We start from the raw sequence: 20,613 nt of genomic DNA on the forward strand, positions 1-20,613 counted from the left end.
ATGACATCTTAAATCAAAGAAATGAACTGTAGCAAAATAGGTATTTATTAATGCCTCAATCAGAACTGTACCTACAGAGATATGTTTGAGTAAAGGTTGTGGAAAATGGGAATGGCCTATCTTTTGTAATTATTCTTTCAATACATCAACTTCAGATGATATTTGATGTTTTAAGCTTGCAAATTGTATTATTTTCTCAGTGTGATTCTAGTTTTTTGCATTTCATTGACTGTATTTTTTTAAGTGAAAACAAGTATATAAAGAAGCTTTTAGAACCATATATGCTAAAATGAGTCTGATTTCTCTTATTAGGAAAGAACATTAAAAAACATAATTCTGAAACTTGGCTTCACTACAGTGAATACATCTATAAAAAAGGTGGAAGTGTTTGAATGTAATTCACTCTGGGTTTCATACTGCTTTGGGTGTACAGTATGATTTTCATGTCAGGTCACAGATGACTATCAGCTTGCATGCCTGTACAACTGTACAAAGTGTATATACAGAAGCTAATCTGACAGGAAGGGCAGGATGAGAAAGGTCACTTTTGAATCTCCAGTATTCTCCCCATGGGGCTGTCTGTGGCACAGTAATTGTTACTTGGCACACATTGATAAAAATGCTGGACATGAGAGATTCTTGTATGCTAACACAATGAAAAGTAGCCTTAGATAAAGAATTTAAGCAAAAAAAGGCTTACAAGAGGGAAGGAAAAGCACTTAGGGCCATCTGCTGACCAACGGAAGTGGTTCACATGCTGCTTTTAAAAAATATTTTCCTCTAACACTGGTAAGTTCAACGTGAACCTTGCTGCGTTAACTAAGCATTTATCTTAACGTTTCTCTGCTAGGATTGATATTCCTGATGATAATATGATACCACAATAGCTTCAACTACTTTTCATCACAGGATCCTGGAGCACCTTACAGTCAGACAGACACCTTGGCTGACAGGCCAATTCTGAATACCACATCTTTGTGCTGTACTTCCTAGTGAATGAAAGAAGGAGTCTTTCCTGCAGACTAGGTGCTACATAGCCACTACAATTATCAGCTCAGGGAGTGTTTTCTCTTACTTTAACTTTTTCACAGTTTCTCTTAGCATCTTGGCAACTTCAATCTAAAGACAGTATCAAAAGTAAAGCATCCAGCAAACACTATATACTCTGTTAGTTTTTTGGGGGTTTAAAACAATATTTGCAACAAGTGCCTTGGCTTTTTGGACTTCACAACAGCATTCTTGATCTTCCTTCTTTTTCAGTTGGCCTCTCTTCTGCACCAAGCCTCTAAACACAAGGCTGTCTGCATCACGACAGGATGTGGAGTCTTGTGCTCTGTGCCTTTTGTTCCTTTCTCAGTACTGAACCCATCTATTGTCCAGTGCTAACTGTGGGAACTTCCTGTTTGCTAAAACTCCCAATCCCGCAACGGGATTGATATGCTAACAAGGTGTATTTCTGCTGTACAGGAGGGAAAAGTGAGAGGCAGAAAGAATTTGACATCTTGTTCAAAGCTGTTCATTGGATCAGAGTCAGAGGGCCCAGAAAGCTTTCCTTTTCTACTTCATAGAGAAAACAGAGTAAAGTTATGCTATGATATCTGTAGTTCTGTGTCTTCACTCCAGAGCCTGGAGATCTTTTGAGGTAGGTTTTTGGTTTTTTCTCCTGTTCCCATGTCATGACTACTTTTCTTTAAGGTGGATCACTGCAGTCCAGATAAGAGGATTCTCCAGATATGACTGTGTTGTGCCAGTCAGTCACAATATCTCAGGATGTGGATAACTGGAGTCAAAGGATTTGCCCTTCTCATTCATATATGGTTTAGAATAAATGTAGTTAATGTCTTTGGGAGGAACATACACATAACTTGTCCTTGCCACAATGTCCTTAGCAAATGAAAGGCAAAGATCTTTTCCTGTCAATGCACTTCTCTCTCTAAAGATGCAACATCTCCATTGACATATTTTATATTCTATAAGTAGAATGGCAGTGATTAAAGATGAGATTGCCTTTCCAGTCAGCTGCATATTGTCTTCAGTTATCTGAATGCATTTATAGAATGTATTTGTTCTTATTAAGCCATTTAAGATATTACTGGTAAATTATTCTGTAATAAGATCCTTATTTTAAAAAGCCTCCATTCAGTAAAGATAAACTACATAGAGATACTTATTTTTAAACATATGCTTAAATCCTATATATTTTAGTGGGTTTGAACACTTAAATATATTTTCAATTCTTTAACCCAGAGATTACAGTGCTTTGCTGAATCTGGGCCTAAGAGTGAATCTAACAAATTATCCTATAGCTATTGAAACAGAGGTAATGTCTTAATTTGTTTCCAACTAAATTGATGAACTAGGGAGATAGTCTGAATTGAGCTAATGAAAATGAGTAGAGAAATGATCAGAAAAGTTGGAATTAATTGTTCTGTTTATGTGTGTGTGACAATATCAGAAAGTGATGTCACAGGAAAAACAGTAATCAGGAATTTTGAAAATAAAACTTCTATAGAAAGATAATAAAGTAGTTTTTAATGTCCTCATCAGTTACTAAGAGGAGGAAAGAGTGTGTATACAGAGTTGTTTTTGCCAGATAGCATTGCTGGTCAGGAAGAGAAGTCAATTAAAAAAATTTTAAGTTCCTCCTTGCTAGTTAAACAGTGTTACTGAACACTATTTGCTGCCTTGAATTATTTTTTTATGCAACTCTTCTGTGACTTGTTGCTTTTCTACAAAAAGACAAAGCACAGTGTGGTTTTAATGAAACAAAAACTGCCTTCCTTCCCTCTGCCCTGACTCTTATTTTCCAGGCACTACAATGTATCCTTTATCATCTTGATCGATATGGAGACGGGAAAAGAGGGAATAGCAGAAAACACTTTAGAGCTGAAGAAAATGATTATATCTTCCTGATCTAATATTTAAAAATGAAAATGTCATAACATATAAGATACGAATTTACAAGTGAGGTGCTGCGGATGGATAATTGTGCCTTCTTTTCTTCCAGTATATCCCACTTCCAGTATATCCCACAGTGTCAGTTTGCAAGCCACCATCTTCAAAAGTCCTTAAAATGGAAGTTCCTTGAGTGTGGATTGAATGATTTCATAATGTTAAATCTTTAAAGGAGAGCACTTTAGGACAGAGTTGACTCAAACATTTCTCTCTGCAGACACACAGTACTGCTTTATAAATGCTGACAAGCTTGGGAACAGCAGTGAAATGTAAATTGTTGTATTTAGAAATAGTGTTTGGAGAGCAAATATGTGAAAGGAAATCCAAAAGAGAACTTCATCTGGGAAAAATAAGAATTTTGATGTTAGGTGAAGTTGGTAAAAATGGAAGAACAAGTAGGTCGGGCAGACAGCAGATGCCTCTCAGTTTCACAAAGCAACCTACCAGTACAGTCTAGAGGAATGAGCAGTAGTTTCCTAAAGTGAGAACCAAAGCTTTGAATGAATGTCATCAGTATTTGTCTTGTCAAAACCAATAATTTTTAATAGATTGTAATTGATTTGGATTAGACCTAAATTTTTTGTGAAATGCTGAGATTGAAAAAACCAAGTAAAAGACATTACTGCCATTGTAGTGCCCAGTATCTTATAATACAAGCTAATCTGGTTGGGACAGCCCTACTGACTTGAAAGAAGACTCTTGATACGCAGATAGAAAGAGATAAGAAAGTGAACCCATACGGTCTCAGGGGTAAATGCTGGCCTGTTAGCAGAGGAGGCTAAATTACAAGTTAACTGGTCACTATCTCTAGGCAGGCATGAGCTTGAAGAAAGTCAAGCAGCGAATCCATTCTAACACATAAAATTGTTTCTGCTGTGAGTTATTTGCCAGTTCCCTCTTGCTTCATTCTGACATTAGTTGAAAGTCATGTTTAATTATCTCAATATCCCTCTAATAATGAAAATTGCAAATACATCTATGAAAAATAGCAAGGGAGGAAACTAATTTAAGAATAAGTTAACTAATCAAAATATTTTAATCAGAAATGTCTTGCCTGTTAGTATGTCTTCCTTCGTGTTAAAATGAAGATGCCAATTTAAACTACATTTGTACGCAAATGAGTGTGCTGGTCTTTATTTCTACCTTGAGTTACAATGGCTGCACGTGAACTTACAGATCTACTGAAATATCAAAAGATGCTCTAATTTCTAACCCCTGTCAGTTATCTATTCCTGTACAGGGATTGAAAGCAATCAGTCTGTCAGGCCCCTGTGAGGGCACTAAGAGGCCAGAGCAGCCCTGCACACCTCCTGGGCCTTCCCTGCCCCTGCCCAGCTCCAGGTCCCCATTTCAGCCCAGCCTGGGACCATCAGTCCCTGCCCCGCAACACCAATGCCGCAGCGGTACCGGCTTTATCCCCGCCACGGCCCTGCCCCTGCCCAGCCATGGCTCCCCTCACCCCCAGTCTGACCCCGACCCGTGGGCAACCATCCAGCCCATTCCCATCCCTGTGGCCTGGGGCTGCCCCTGGCTGCCCTGCTCCATTGCAGGGCAGAGGGATGGACCCTGGTGGTGAGGCCCTGGCCGGCCAGTGAGGCCCTGCTCTGCCAGCTGTGCTGTTCCCCTCGGCTCCTGGTCACTGTCCCTTAGGGAGCAGCCGGCCCTTGCCTGCTCCCTGCCACAGTCTTAATTAAGGACAAAGTCTACTGCAGGGGCCATCCTGTACAAAAAAACAAATAGAGACATGCTGCTAAACTGAAATGGAATTAAAGCTCCAGGCTCTACAGCTCTACATTCCTCACCTTTCCTTAGCACTGAATGTCATTCTCAATACTTGCCTTTTGTGTTGTATAATACAGCTGTCCTTTATATCATGAATACCAATCACATCATTTTGAAAAAGAGAAACTAAATACATGGGTGATGTTGAAAAAAGATGGAGAGTCAGTAACAGAAAAAACAGAGATGTCCTTTTCAATCTCTATAAGCACGTGTAATAGTGTTTTAAGGATGTGTTCATTATATTAGATGTACTGTACTGATTTCTTTTCTACTCAGACTTAGCACAGATTGTACTCTAAATGGGTAATAAAGAAAGGCCATTTTTATACAACTGAATCTACTTTTAGTCTAGGTGATATTTTGCTCTACAATTCATTCTCTTTTTAAACAAGTTGGTAAGAAAAAGGTCAGAGGAGGGTCTCAATAATGTAGTATGCTTGAAAACTAGAAAGCTAATGTCAAACTTCATGTTGTAGCAACGTATCATTCTTACTACTCCAGAGCTTTTCTCTCAGATATAGTTAACTTTTAAAATCAGATATCTCTTGCTGGGTTTTAGCCATCCCTTGTGTAATTCCATCCCTGTTCTAATTTCAGAAGAGAAGATACGATGGTCTGGTTTACACTTATATGTGCACTGGAAAGACTGGGAGAGAATCATTTTGCTCAGGGTTCTGGTTTAATAAACCCAAAAGCTAGAGAAGCATGTGCTCATGGTTAGTTGTACGCAGACAGGGAAGAAGCACTTTGCCTCTAAATTTTGACCATTTGAATGTAATGGACTCCCTTTACAGACCACTAAAATGACTTTTAGTGAACAGTATACTGTCATTAATCCAAACTCCATCTAAGCATTTTAAAAATCCTGTGATATCTGGAAATCAAATAAAGTTCAATAAAATCAGTGGTGTGGCCTTTCTGTTTCCTTCTTTCTGGTTTCTCAACCCATTAAAAAGTAATCGGAGGAGCAGTACCTCAACTAGTAAGGTATACTTAAGGTAGCCTTTTCAACAGTAATATTTTCCACATGTATCTCCCTTTAAGTTTAGTGCTTATTTAGCAGGTGGGCAAGAGGCATGGCTTTATGAATCATCATTTCTTTAATTTTTTTTGAACACTACATAGAGATTTTCTTCACTGTGATTTAGAGGAAAGTTATTTACTCTTTCAAATAGGCACCTTTCAGGTATTTTGTAATTTTACAACCAAGGATAAAATACCTTTCCATTGAAGTTTTTCTACTTGTTTTGTTTCTCTAGAGACAATTCTTTTCTGTTCGCACTCCCTTCCCCCCCCTTTCAGGAACTAGTTAGAATATTTCATGTTTTTCTGGTAAAAACTAACTTTTTCCTAGAACTTCCTGATGTTTAAATCCTGTTACTTTTAAAATTGATTTAGTTACTATTAAGTGGTGTAACTAAATGCAAAAAGTTGGCTTGAGACCTGTTACATGTATAAGCAATAAGTCTGGTGTATTGCCAGACTCAAATACACCATCCACAGAAAATATCAATTTAAGAGAAATGGTGAAAAGGGATCATTACAGCTTAAAAACATGTCTGAGAGCATTCCACATAACCTTCCATTAGATTGAAAGCACAACTAAATTTAACAACATACATTTTACTAGCAAGACTTCTCTATAAAATTACCCGCTTTTAACAATAGCAGAACAATTTCCATAAAAAGTTTCATTTACTTCTTAGTAATTTATTTAAATGGGTTTATCTAGAAAAGAAAATCACTGCAAATTTCAAAATGAAGCAGTCAAGGTAAAGAGACTACTTCACTGCTAGCAATATTCTGTTAATGGATTGGGTAAAAAGATGTGCAAACATACTGCTTTGATTGTCCTTGCATAACCATTCCATTTTAATTGCAAACTAAATGGAAGAAGAATGTAGTCAGGGATGCTAAGGCTAATCCTACAAAAATATATCTATTAAATATGGCAAAATAGACAAAACCCCTAAATCTTCAATACTGCAAAATTGTCTCATTTTATACTTTCAGATCTTCCTGGTTTTGAAATACAAAAGGAATTAAAATAATAGAGGAAGGAAGAAAGAGAATGTCAATAAAATTAGTGTCATTCTAAAAGTGTAAAAAACAGGATTGCTTTCATCATTTATTTATCAGTCCAAGCTACAAAGAAACTTCATATTTGAATCAGGAGAGAAGTTGGGTCTTTGGGGGTTCTTTTTTAGGGGGGTGCAGGTGGGGGACGAGGGAGAAGGGAGGTTGTTTGTTTTCTTGCCAGAACTGCTCCGGACAATTTCACAACAGACTGCTATGGAAAGTTTGCTAACTGCATAATATGCCTATCTGCTGTTGAGTACATAACCCTCTCAGGGCACACCTCCCCGACTGACCGCCTGAATGAATGCTGTAGAATCTGTGCTGATCAAACAACAAGCGGTTACTTTTACTACTTCTCTTAGGTAAAGCCAAAATATTGCAGTGTTTCTCAGTGTTTTAGCTAGTGATGCTGCTCAAAAAGCCAGTGTCATGGAAATTCAGCTATTGTCTTTTCTTCCGAGACAGTTCTAGACTATCACCATTATGACACTAAGCTACACAAATGCAGGGAAGGAGAAGTTATGCTGCCACTGTGTATCATTCACCTACTTTACAAATGAATAGAGTATTTTAATCCTCCAAAGCTGTTAGGCAGTTTACTAATCTCACACTACATCTATTTAGGAGCTGTAAAGAAAAACAGCTTTAAAATAAAAATGAATGTGAAGAAGCTAAAGGAAGGGGAAGAGAAAGAGAGAAATCTATTTTAGAAAATGCAGACTCTGAAATCAAGTCCATCATCAGGTGTCTACTATGTGAGCCGGTGCAAATGTGATTGTGTAGAGTGTGAGAACAGTTCTTTTTGTGTAATGCTTGTTCTCTGTCAGATGTACTTGTGCCTCCCCATCATATTTAGACATGTATTTTAGGACTACTTTAGTAAGCTTGTTTTACCTTTTAAAGAATGCACAGAGAACAGTATAAGATGTGAGGTGAAAAGAATGCACCAGACATGCATAGAAGAGCTTGAATACTCTAAGTCCATAAAAGGGAGTCAACAGAATTGCCTCCTCTATGAAAACTTTTTCTAACATGGTTTACATTTGTACTCCATGTAGAACGTACTTGGAGAGAAAAAAGATTTCTTTTTATGGCTTGTTTTACCCTCTTCCTGTTGGCCTCATGTGCATTTGGGTGATGGAGTAGGGGTGAGATGCCCAGACTTTTGCCTGGTTATGTTTATATGTAGAATAACTGATTGTTATTATGCACATACTATCCTATGAGTAGGGAAAAAGTTACATTTTTAGAAAGTCTTCAAGTGACTTTGTAACCTACATCTTGCAGTCACTTAGGAGCCGTCTAAATTTTTTTCTTTAGTTGCTTATAATTTAAATAATCTGCTAGTTTCAAAATGAACAAAAAGTTACAAGTTGACTTGTCCTAAAGGATGGGTTCACTTGAGAATTGTTGCTCACTTTGAGAATGATCAATGATTTTGAATACTCACTTTGACACCTTAAAAGGGCCTGATTTCAATTTTTTGGAGGGGAGTATGATTTTGAAAGAATCTAGTGTAGTTATCTCTGAGCGTGCTGGCTCATAACTTCTGGAGCAATGCTGTCTGAAGGGAAGGATAATAGCGCTTCTTTTGTGCTAGTCTAGCACTAAAAGGTTTCCTGAAATAAATGATTTGTAAGAACAGCAGAATAGCTGGATGGAATAGGGTATCTGCTGCTGTATTTACTGGTCTGTTTTAAAAAAAAAAAATGTATATTTTGTTGAAAAGTATTATGGTTTTACACAGCGTGAAAAGCTTTTTATAAGTTGTGTTATAATGAAAGCTTTGTGTTGAATGTACTGTTTCTTACCCAAGACTGTTGACACTCTTTATACTCAGTAAAGTGAAGAATTTGGAAAAGGAACTGGCAAATGAGAGGAACGAATGGGTCAGGGGTGCTCACTGCAGAATAACCTTGAGGAAAACCAGTTTGTTCCATTTTCATTCTATTAGGGCTGCTGCCAGCAGGTCCTAAGATGATGTGGATGTAGAATCCAGTTAATTTCTGACACAAGGATTTCTATCTGCTTTCTCTAGGACCAAATTTGATAGCTGACTCTTATGACATCTAATTCTATCTAATTCTAATTCTAATTTCTAGTGAGAGGAAAAGGAAAAAAAAAGAACTAGATTGTTGTTGAGCAGGTCATTATTGTCATGCATTTATTTTGCTGAGAGAATTTAAAGGACTGTAACTGGATTGTTCTGCTGTTCTGCTGAATTTCTTGCTGTATCCCACAGCTGCTTTACTTACATTATTCCATGTGGCTCTTTGTACTGTTAATAAGATACTGTTTCCAAGCTATAGCAAAGGGGTACGCATGAAATCTGAGCTGCAGTGGGAATTCTTTCCCTGACTTCACTGGAACCAAGATCTCATCCTGAGGACTGCTCATTTTTATCTGCATAAAATGCTGTGGTGCCAGCAGAATGGAGTTTACTGTTTAGATTAGCATCTCCTATAAGATTCTGTGCGCAGACATTGAAAGGTTTTCATTATTTTAAAGTGATTCTTTTCTTCCTGATGCTCATAAATAATTCTGTAAGGGGCTTGAAACCAAAGCCTTCTGTTTCCTTCCCATCCTTCTTGAACACACCTTTTTTTTTCCTTTTCCTACATACATATTTATTGCTCAGGTTGTTCAAAAGAGTTACCATAATGTAGATCAGATGGTTGATTAAACCACAGCTGGCTTTTACAAATATTTATAACCGTGTGCTTTTAAGTAGAAAACATGAAAAGAATTCTATGAATTCTGAGAACAAATATACAAAGTATAGTGTGGGAATTATTCTTTCATTATTCTGTGTTAACTTTCTTAGCGTTCAGGTTGCAATTTCTACATTAAGAGAAAACATTAGATACTGTATGTATTGCTAAGCTCTTATTCATTGCTCCTTTCAAAATAATGTTACTGCAGGAAAGGGAATGGGAAATCTTGGGTAGGAGGTGTGACAGATTTCAGTCATTTGTACTGTGGCTGTTAGCAATTGGTTGCCTGACAAGCCAGGTTATATTTTCTAATGTTCTGACAAACTATATTTTTAAGATGCCAGATTTGGCCCAAGAATGTGAGTGTGGGATTTATCCCAATAGTTCGTACAATCAACTGTGACAAAGTCCAGTTGTTTTCTGCTCCCTTGTCCATCATAAGCAAGATGCCATCACTTGTCAGAAAACTTCCAGCCGGTATATGTAGCTTTAGTTTTGAGTCTGTCTGATGAAAGGCGTAGTGAATGATTAAGTCCTCAGAAGTTAATATATCCATAATTCTAGAATTTGAGTTTGCGTTGTAAATTGCCTTTCCACGTTTGTAAGGGCCAGGGCAGAATTCTGAGGTGTGTGTGTCTCATCTGAACCTGTTCAGGCAAGCACAACATGACGCTGCTGATGGCCTGTTTGGATTTCTTCACGAAACACTACACTTCCTAAGTCATTCCTCATACACATATGTCTTTCTGAATGTTTAGAGAAACGTATATGCATGAGGAGAAATTAAATACACTACACTGAGTGAAAGTGATCTTTACTGTAAAAAGGTAGTAATCTTGGAACTGGTAAATCTTGATGAAAAAGCTTTTTTCAGGTGGTAGGTACCTCATTTTTTTATATTGTTTCATTAGCTCTACTCCCAATAAAATAGGCTCATTGGTCCATCTTGCCTGGTATAGTTTGGCTGCCAAGTAAATCACTTTTACAAAGTGAAGACATGAAGAGTGTAGCTGCAGTAATATGAGCAAGGTTCTCGACTGAGCCTTAATGCTCTGAAGGGCCTGAGGTTGTAGAGGGAAAAGCTGTCATGTCATCTAGGCGGTTTGGTGACACTTCCAAGCTGTCCACTTACTGCTTTAATATAAGACCTTGACGTATAGGGAAAAGTAACATGAGAACTAGATAAAAAGACTGCACACAAAGGAAAACTGCAAAACTCTAAAATAGCCTATTTGGTGGAGAAGGATGCCTGATGGCTGTGATATCCTGTGGGGATTAAAGACTAAAAATGGCTTGAGGCATTTCACCTAAGCATAGTATGTGCAGTTCAGAGGGAAGACTACTTTCAAGTTTGGCTCCAAATATTGAAGCTAAATTTACAAAGTGGGGTTTTTCAGAAATTCTGATGAATTCACAGGTTGTTTAAATGCTTTCCATGACCTCTACCAGATAAAAAGACAGAGTAAGCATTCCCAAACTGTTCAATAATTAAACACTGGCTCAGAAATTTTTTCCCCCACCTAGCTAAACATATATTTAAGTTCAAAGTAACATAACCTTGTAGAAAAATGAGTATGATACAGACTAATCTCTAATCATATGCAGAACGGTTGCAGCCGAGATCACCTTAGTACAGCTATTTTAGAACTACCACTATGGGAGCGCTCCTTATTCATCTTGAAGAATTGCTGGCTATGAATTGTAAAATATTAGACCAATGTATTTGTTTGCTGTTCCCACTAACAAAACAAAATTGCATGGTATAATTTAAGGATAGGTTTGGCTGATAGGCTTAACATTTTGGCTTTACTTTAGGTGCAGTGCGTATGTTATTGTGAGCTGTTTCACTGAAGGATAAGGTTATCTCTCAGAGAGCGTTGTTTAGAGTGAGATTTCTAGAAAAAAAGAACTGGCAGAGGAGGGTGAGAACAGAGAGCAAAGGGGAAGGGGGAAGGTAGTACAGGGATAGCTACATACTCTTCCAGTAATCTAGACAAACAAGAACTTAGGATTCTGTTTAACCTTTTTTATCAAATAGCTAATATGTGGAGGAAAGTGTTCTTCATACACTACTGCTGTTCTGGGGCTGATGCTGAGCAGAAATATGCATAAAATAAAGACAGAAGAGGGTGCTCAAGAATATGCAGCATTGATTGGCAGAGTAAGAATGTGTGTGGGAACTAGGATTTTCATTTCATAAAGAATTCTGAGTTATTCTTATTTTGAAACAGAATACCCCTCAACTGGCTTGAAATATTTTTGCTTTGATAAAAAACGTGTTTTGCTCCTATTTCAACTTTCAAAATATTATAAAATATTGCAATAGAAAGGCTTTCTACATGAGAAATCAAAGCATCTTATCCTGAAAGTTCAGTGTTGTCAAAATAACGGCTTTAAAAAAACTATTTTGTAAAAAACATTATTTCACTGAACTGGGCCCATTTCTACTAATATTTCTTTTTGTGGCACAATATCCGGACAAAAAAGCTTATCCGGAAACTTCGATGGCTGTGCTTTCTTGGTTATAGAAACTCCATGTTGTACATATACATATACACAACTCTTTAAATTAGTTTGGTCTTAAACTAACCCCCAAACCCCAATAAATATCACTGAAGCCTCAGTTAACATTACAACATTCATCCTGGTTCTGACCATGTCTGCTGAGGTAAAAAGTTGTTATGCAATCACCGGCACTGAACATTCACCACTATATTTAGCGCCAAGCTTGGAATGCCTGCACTGGTGGCTCGGGACCTGCCTACCTGCATCTGAAGCCAATGTTTTTCAAAGCACTTGACTATTTTAAACTTTGGACCATTCAGAATTTGCTTTATCATTCTCACAGTTACCAGTTGCTCCAACCAGAATCAGACATCCACTGTTCTTAAGTTTTCTGAAAACACACACCAGTCCTTAGCTCTGCTCCATATAATTTACAGTTCAGGCTTCAGTCTAGCAAGTCATTTAGGCAGGGATACAAGTCCACTTTTATTTATTGCAGCAGTTAAGAGGTCCTTATAAGCTACTGCACCGTGAGTGGGTTCATTACTATTAGTTTTCTTCATTACTGTATAACATAATTATAACTGTATCTGTCCTTACTTTAGCCATGTTGAGTGCTGTTTCCTAATCATTTAAATCTATGTTATTTCTGGTAAATCTTCTACAAAGTGATTAGCAAAGTCATTAGATAAAAAATAAAACACAGAAAGACAAAAGGTGAAATCCAGTTTTGAAAATTAACCAGTTTAAATATGTGGCTATTATAAAATGTGAACACTGAAGGAAAAACACTGACTAAAGCAGTTATCTGGCATATGGTGACCACCCTAACTGCTGTGTTCATGCTGAAGGCTAATTAATTCCTTTTCCATCCTCACTGTGGTGGTCCGTAGAAAACTGGAGCATTAAAGATCTATGACTTTTCAGTATATTTTGGCCATGAAATGATTCGTTCCACAGGGACTTTTACTTTTTCTGTGAATTTGATTAAGTAAGAATAATCAGAAAAAAAAAATGAAACAAACAGTGACCTCCGAGACTTAACAGAATATGAATATCCAGCAATTAGCCATTTGAATGTAATTATGCTTTCTGTATTTTTTTGAGTACTACTTAGTTTTGGTTGTGGCTTTTTAATATATCTAAAATGTAAGTGAGATGAATCTTACCTTTTGTGTTCACTGACTTAATTTGTTTAGCCATGAAATAACTGTTATTCCTTAAGCTTCTGGCATGTTTTAGAGTGGGCAAGATACATGGGTTTACAAATCTGTCTCTTCCAGAGAGACTTGCATTTGCAAATCAATTAAATGGGTACAAGTCCATATCAACAACTGATTGCCTCCCTGATGCCATGGCCTACCAAGTTTTAAATAAACAGAATGTCAGGTTAATTCTGGATATGTCTTCAGTACTGGAAAAAGTCAACTACTGTTTCCCATTTACTGCTACAATCCTAAAAAGTAGACATGGCACTTAACATTAACAGTTTGGATATGGAGTCATACCTAGAGCCAGAGATTTCATTTATTTCTGTTCCTTCTCAAACTGTTGACTCAAAAAATTTTGTTTAACTATTCTAAACATTTTAAATCTTTTTATGAGATCTCCTGCTCAACCCTGTCCCTTTTTTAAACCTAACAACTTGCCAGAATAGGAAATTTAAAAGTATTGGCTGAAGCATCTTGGTGAGCTACACATTTAAAAAATCAGAGTAGGTGGGCTTAGTTGACTTGCTGTCAGCTGCAGTACCTGTAAATTGTAGAAGAAGAGATGGTTAAAGGCTGGTGCCAGGAGTCTGCAGCTTCCGGATCCAGTCTCATCTCTGCTACTAAGTAGTGCAGTGTCTTGAACAAGTCACATTCTCTTTGTCCAGGTCTGCTCTGCTGTCCATGAATTAAGGACAGTATTGACCTACTTCTTTCAGAAAAGAAAGGGTTTTTTTGCTTAAAGCTTTGAGGGTGCAGTAAGCATTATGTCCTGCACCTACACATGTGCATCCAGCATACACTGGGTTGCTCATAGCCTGTTAGCAGGAATGGTCACGAGTGATGCAACCTTCAGAGAAATTTCTTCAGTTTGAGGACAGAATAGAGTTTTGAACTGCAAAAAGTCTGGCAGGCTTGCTGAGGCTTCAAAATTTTAGACTTTTATTATGCTTTCCATAAACAACTGACTGAAATAATTTAATATCTATCTTTGCTTCTCTTCTACACATACTGTGTTTGGCATTAACATCCCTGCAATAGGGAACTTGAAACTTCCTTCTGGTGGTGTTATGTTTCCAATTGCATCTCAGTTATACAACACACATGCCTAAAAATACAACTCCTCCTATCTTTTTTCTCAGACAAATTTGACAATAATAGCAATGAACAATCAGGATTTCTAGAACATATAATTTCAAACACTTATAACCATCCTACTTTTTAATTGTTAAACTTGTCAAACCACTAGGTTGTATATCAATGTACAACTTAAGTTCTTTTTTTTTTTAAACTATGGATTTGTTTATTGCTTCTATGCATAAGGAATTCAGCATTATATCAGACACTTGTTTTCTTTTTTGCCCACTACTCATATGTCTGGAGCTTGAAGATTTTAAAAAACTGATGCAATTCATTTTTTAGCTTTGTGTCCTTTACCAGATGCTAGCTTTTTCTGGATGCCAGAGTAAACAACTTGATATATCGTTCTTGCTTCTTTATAGCTTTGAACTCCACATAGGTCTCTCTTGGATTCTCAGTGAACCATCCACATTCTCTAAACTCTGTGACATACTGCTTTTCAAATTCTGTATCTATTGCCCAGGGTTAAGTCTTCTCCTGTAATCTTTTTCTCTCTGAAATATTTTTTTCCTCTATTTCCACCCTCCTTTTGTACTGTTTTTTTTTAATTGGAGGGTTAGATGCAACACTCTTCAAGACTTATCTAGAAACAGCAGCAAAGCACTTCAAAATATTAAAAAACTCAAAAGCAGAGTAACCTTTTGAATCCTTTCTAGTATTTCTATTGTTTACAGATAAAAGAATAAACCATTGTTTTAATCTGACCAACAGCCTTCAACTTCACCAGAGTTTTGCTTCACTTCACACGTTCACAGGAGGTGGATACAGCAAAGCTCCTCAAGGGAACCACAGGATAAAGATAAATGATAGCAATCAATATAGTAACTATGATTAACAGAGCATTAGGTTCATAATCACTGCTAAGTCTTGTTGTAAATATCCTATCAGAGTAGAGTGTTACAGAAAGAATTATGAAGACAGGCTACTCTGGGATGTTCAGCCTGGAGGTGAGAGGACAGAAAAATGCCAATGTGGTGTTACGAATAAGAGTTTTTTAAGAGTGTATATTTTGATCAGTTTAGGCATTCAGCTAAAGAGCCCTTTCATAGCCAACATCAGTTTTCACTGATGCCTAGATTTCAAGTAAAACTATCTTTGGAAGCTGAAAAGATACCATCAGTGTCAAAAGCTGTATAAGAGAGGAACCACAAATTTCGTTCCTAAGATGAGTTGTCATTTTGGAAAATGCTGGCCCAGCTAAAAATGGAAATGTCCATTGTTCTTTCTTGCTTCCATTATTCCCCTGCTCTAAGCGCAGTGACTTTTAAACATTATTTTATAGAAAGATGATCACCTGCTTGGAAGGTGACAAAGGCCAAGCCTTTGGCCTTTCTGAGAATCCACACAAGCCATTACGAACCAGAACTAGATCTTTAGTTCACAGGAATCAATTGCTCTCTTTGCTCTGCAGCTGCCTGGTCGTGTTTAACAGGCAACTTTTGTGAAATGACTTTGCTTTCCAGATGCCCAGCAGGTCATGCAAGCGGATATTTAGCACCTTCCGAAAGAGAAGGTTCTCCTAAAATGGACTATGTGACAGTTTGCTGTCCTTCCTAGTTATTTTGTGACAAGGCCATGTATTTTGCATGATCACATTGGAGTCTGAAAATGGCAATAAGGGAAATATAAGCAACTCTTTTCTCTTTGAAACACGCCATCACAGTCTATGAACTTTACAAAACAACAAAACCAACAACAAAAACACAATCCCCAAACAAACCCCAAAACCCTAACAAAACAAAACATACCAACCATTTAAACCTAACCAGGAAGTAGAAAGCATCTTTTTTTTTGCTGAGCCAGAAATCAGTGTAATCTGCCTGGTAGATAAACAAAAAGCTGATCTAGTTTATATCATGTTCATCTCAGTCTGATCCGCTTAATTATTTTTTCCATTAAACACTCCACTGCTTCCTTTTTCTTGTTTTTCTTCCTTTTTCTTGTTGGAAAAAGTGCCAGTGTTATAGGAAAGACGTTTTATGCTCAGAGAAACTGCGATTAGAAGTACCATCATTTTGATATTGCAGATCTGTGTTTGGAGGCAGATTTCTTTGGAGCATGCAGAAACTTTTTATGCTGCCATGCATGTTTACATTGCTGTTATGTAACTAACTAATTTCAAAGGCTGGGATGGTAGTAGATGTTACAACGTATCAAAATTTCAGTTTGGATTAAAAAGCTTCCAGTGTTACTAAATAGAAGAGAGCACATGGTGTAATAGGTGAATTTAATGGCATTGTTTGTAGGGAAGCTGACTTATTTCAGGCATATTTGTTGGGCAGAGGATTTGATGCATTCTTTTTTATTACTTTGTCAAATTGGATTAGAACATAAAATGGAGAATAATGTAAAATAAAAGCTTTTGGTATCTCTGGCTGTGCAGTGCAATAAGATGCACAAACAATTAAAATGAATGCACTCTTCTTCAGAAAAATAGAAATATGAAAAAATTATCATGTGTAGTTGTGTGGACCCTCCCTTTTTCTAGTGTGTTACCTTGGTTTATCCCTCCTGTGCTGTACTCTCCAATGATCTCCATCTAATGATATTTCCTACCTTCAATAAGTTTGCCTAGCATTTTTCTGTTTTGGAATTATTATTTGAAACAAAGGGACATTCAAAGACCAAATGATTGAAAAGCTGCTACAGTTAATAGTTTCGATTTGCAACCATAAATGGTTCTCAAATCTTTGCTAAATTTTATGTCAGAGATTCATTAATATCACGTAATGGCCTGCTTTGGAATGCAGCCAGAAGAATATTTGTTTTAACCGCTTCACTGAGTAGCCAGTAGGACTCAGCTTCTGCGGTCAATCTGTAAAATATCTAAGCTACACAGACAAGAAAGCTAACCTGAATGTGCTGAAACTTGGTTTCATTCCTTAAATGATGCTTGGAGGGATTGTCCTAATTTTACTGAGTTAGCTCTATCCTTTGGAATTTTGGAAATGTTAATTAGAAAGCTGAGTACTACATAATTTCATTTATCTGATACTTTTTTCTCAAAATTCACAATAGTTAAAATTAGACTGTGTCTCCTACTGTAAGTCATTTGTTTTGAAAAGGTCTCTGTTAGGTGAAAACCCAGTGACAAGTCTAGATTCCAGGTCATGTGTTGTTTGGATAAACAGGGTTCCACTTCACACAGGAGTTAATATTGACAGGAATTAATAATTTAGCAAGTTGTTAAGTGGTCCACGTTTCAGTCCTAATATCTTTAATTTCAGAGATTTTAGAAAATCTGAACACAAAACTGTATGTAAGGTTGCTTTTTAACTTTGGAAGGGGAAGTGATTAAAAATATATGTCACATCCAGTCTTTTGTCCAGTGCTGAAGAATGGAACGAGGAATGGTAGATACCAAAGTCTACTCCAGTGTGCATGAGCATTCAACTTCCACTTGGTTGTGAAACTGAAAAGTTGAGTCTGGGACACTTAATGCTGCAGAAAGCCAGGTTTTCACTCAGGGAATAACTACAATCTGCTCTTTTAGATTCTTGCTTCTCATTTGTGACTGACAAGCAAGAACTTCTCATAGAAAGTCAGGTTCATCTGTCTCTGACACTGAGTGTCTGTGTCTCCACCTGTTTCTCTCAAAGAAGAAAACCACAAATGCTGCTGCTGAAGTTCCACTGTGGTGTAAAATGGCACGTGCCACGGGTACACAGCATGATCCAGACGAATACTAAGAACACTGAGAAGTGACCTTGACAACATCAATTCTCAAAAAGAAATTCCAAAAAAAGAAAATGGATTTAATCCCTTTGCTCTGCTATACAACATGCTTCCAGATCACAGAGGTATAAGGTGATGGTCTGAATTCTGGAAAGTAATCCTCTCAGGATACACTTAGCTTTTCAACTGCTTCTTACACTCAGCTAAGTAAGTGCTTAAATGCTTTCCTGTACTGAGGTCTAACTAACTTACATTTTGATCTTACTGCTAATAATGTTTGGTTTATTTCACTTTAAATAAAGTGCACTCCATTTGAGCATAGTTTGACATCGCAAATGAAATATTTATTGACTCCTGGCACCAGTAGCTTCACCTTTGTGGGTTTCTGTAATGCATTGTTCTTACTGAAGGTCTATTCTCCATAGAATGTGCATGATTCATTTCTATTAGCATTACAAGGAGGTTGGCCCATGCTTTTAGAAGAGAAGAAAGCTCTTTGTTTCCAAAAGTAATTACTGAGTTTTTGTAACTGGTACCATAATAGGATTCCTATGTAGAACTTGATACTAGAGACTTTGGGGACAACAGAAATATAAACACATTTTGTAAGTTTCCAGTTTCCCCATGTAATAAAAGCTATGCCAATCAAAGAGTTAAACCAGTTCAGTATGATTAATTTCTTTCGGAGAACATATACTACGGTAGTTGTTATATAGCTTTGGGCTTTTATAGGCTGGCTGATGACCCTTGTGTTTTGAACAGTAATGTCTTTGCCTAGATTATGTATGTGGTGTTACCTCACTGTGTGAGAATGCAGCCTTTTAAAGAACTGAAGAACTCTACAAAGGAAATCTTGAATCTGCACACGCACCTGAACAGTATGCTGTAATTTATGGGGCAAATAATGCAAAACACAGAAAGAGGGGAGAAATAAGAAAATGAGTGTTTCCTTAAGTAAGTTTCAGATTAATTAAGATTTAGAGGAAAAACGTTCTCTAGCTTTTCTGTCCTATCAGCAGGGCAAGGACTAGACTTGCTACCTCCTACATAAGACATTCTTTAATATAGCCAAAGAAGGAGAAATGAGGACTGAAAACATAGTCACAAATTCCTTGAATTAAGGTCAAATCTTGAGAAAGAGAAAGAACAGATTATCTTTCTTCATAAATCTACCAGAGTTATAAACAGATAAAGGAAATAAATTGTAATCAGAAACAAAAAAATCTCACAAAGAAAAATAATAATACTTACATTGGTGACATATTCAATATCCTTCCAAATATTACATTCCCTGGGAAAATCTGCCAAATCTAAAAAATTATCCACCATCACTTGGCCAATTAAGTCATGCCTGGAGAATCTGTCAAAGTCATATACAGAGAAATGGAGTTTCCGTGTGTTCAGGTCATTGTATGGGACAGTAAATAAAAAAACTTCATCAAATACTGGATTTAGGGTCTTTCTGTGCACTTTAGTCTGGTGTTTTGTTTTCCTATCAGGAAGCAGATATATCTTCACATACGGATCTGAAGTTCCAGAGAAGTCCTTTGCTGGCAGGTTGATAGCCTTGTGGATCTTCACTATCAGCTGCTCTAAATCACAATCATATTTCAGAATAAAGTTCAGTTTTCCACATGCCTTGCTATTATTCCTCCGGCCGTCATCTGTGTCCACCGATCTTTGTTTATACAGCTCTGGCTTAATACGGCCAATCCCTGTCAGTTGCTCCTGTTTCTGAACCTGCTGGATGTTGAAGTCAGGGTTGGAGAGGTTGAGCTGTCTTCGGATTGAATTATGCCTTAAGTGAAAATGAAAGTATTTTAACTGATTTTGTTATATGATATCTGTGCACACACACTAAGATCCTGTCTTCATTTGACGTATTTTTGGTTTATATAATACCACAGGGTCAGATTTTACTTGCATAAAGTGATAAAACACGTTATCCACAACTGGGAGAACTCACCTTCAGTATTAGGCTACTAACATGGCATAATCTTCTGTTCCTACATCTTAAGCTAGTGGTATGCACTCTCAAAACCTGGCTGAAAATTGTAACAAACTCAAATTCTTGTAACTGCAAATATAAAGGATCTGCCTTATTGCCATTTATAATTAGCATAACAGTTCTTATCTGTTACCATTTTCAACTGAATCCTCTGGATTAATGCCTGTGAAATGAGTTACATTATGTAAATGGCAGCTGGATCTGGCCTATTACGCCAGCTGAGCGTGCTGATTTCTGGTTTTAAGATAAAGAGGGACAAAGAAGAATACTTCCTGACATCTCTGTGTTTTAATTACTTGCTGATCGCTACTGCTACTTCATTTACAAGTGAGATGTTCTGATCTGAAATGGTGTGTTGACCACCCCACCAATTGTTTTGTGTTTTGTCTCTCTCAACTGCTGGCTGATATAGTAAGCTCTGTAGTACTTAGGCTGAAAGCTCCTTTAGTATCATTGCTCCTAGGAGAGAGAGCTGCTTTTAGCTTCGGTCCAGTGAGATTTATTATCTGGAGTCACTCAGTTATTGTGATTGAAATTTCCACTTCAT

The 20,613-nt window shown here is 37.1% G+C and overlaps 1 protein-coding gene across 3 annotated transcripts in view; it reads right to left on the reverse strand.

Annotated features, from left to right (window-relative positions):
* The window catches only part of SYT9 (synaptotagmin 9), a 60,247-nt gene that overhangs the window by 13,568 nt on the left and 26,066 nt on the right, over positions 1–20,613 (reverse strand). For all 3 annotated transcript variants that reach the window (XM_068945199.1, XM_068945198.1, XM_068945200.1), the window contains exon 3: positions 19,310–19,856. In XM_068945199.1, coding sequence (XP_068801300.1) covers positions 19,310–19,856 — 547 coding nt within the window. The remainder of the gene's footprint in view (positions 1–19,309; positions 19,857–20,613) is intronic.

This window comes from Struthio camelus, chromosome 5 (assembly GCF_040807025.1).
Source record: "Struthio camelus isolate bStrCam1 chromosome 5, bStrCam1.hap1, whole genome shotgun sequence".
In the NCBI taxonomy this organism is placed as follows: Eukaryota; Metazoa; Chordata; class Aves; order Struthioniformes; family Struthionidae; genus Struthio; species Struthio camelus.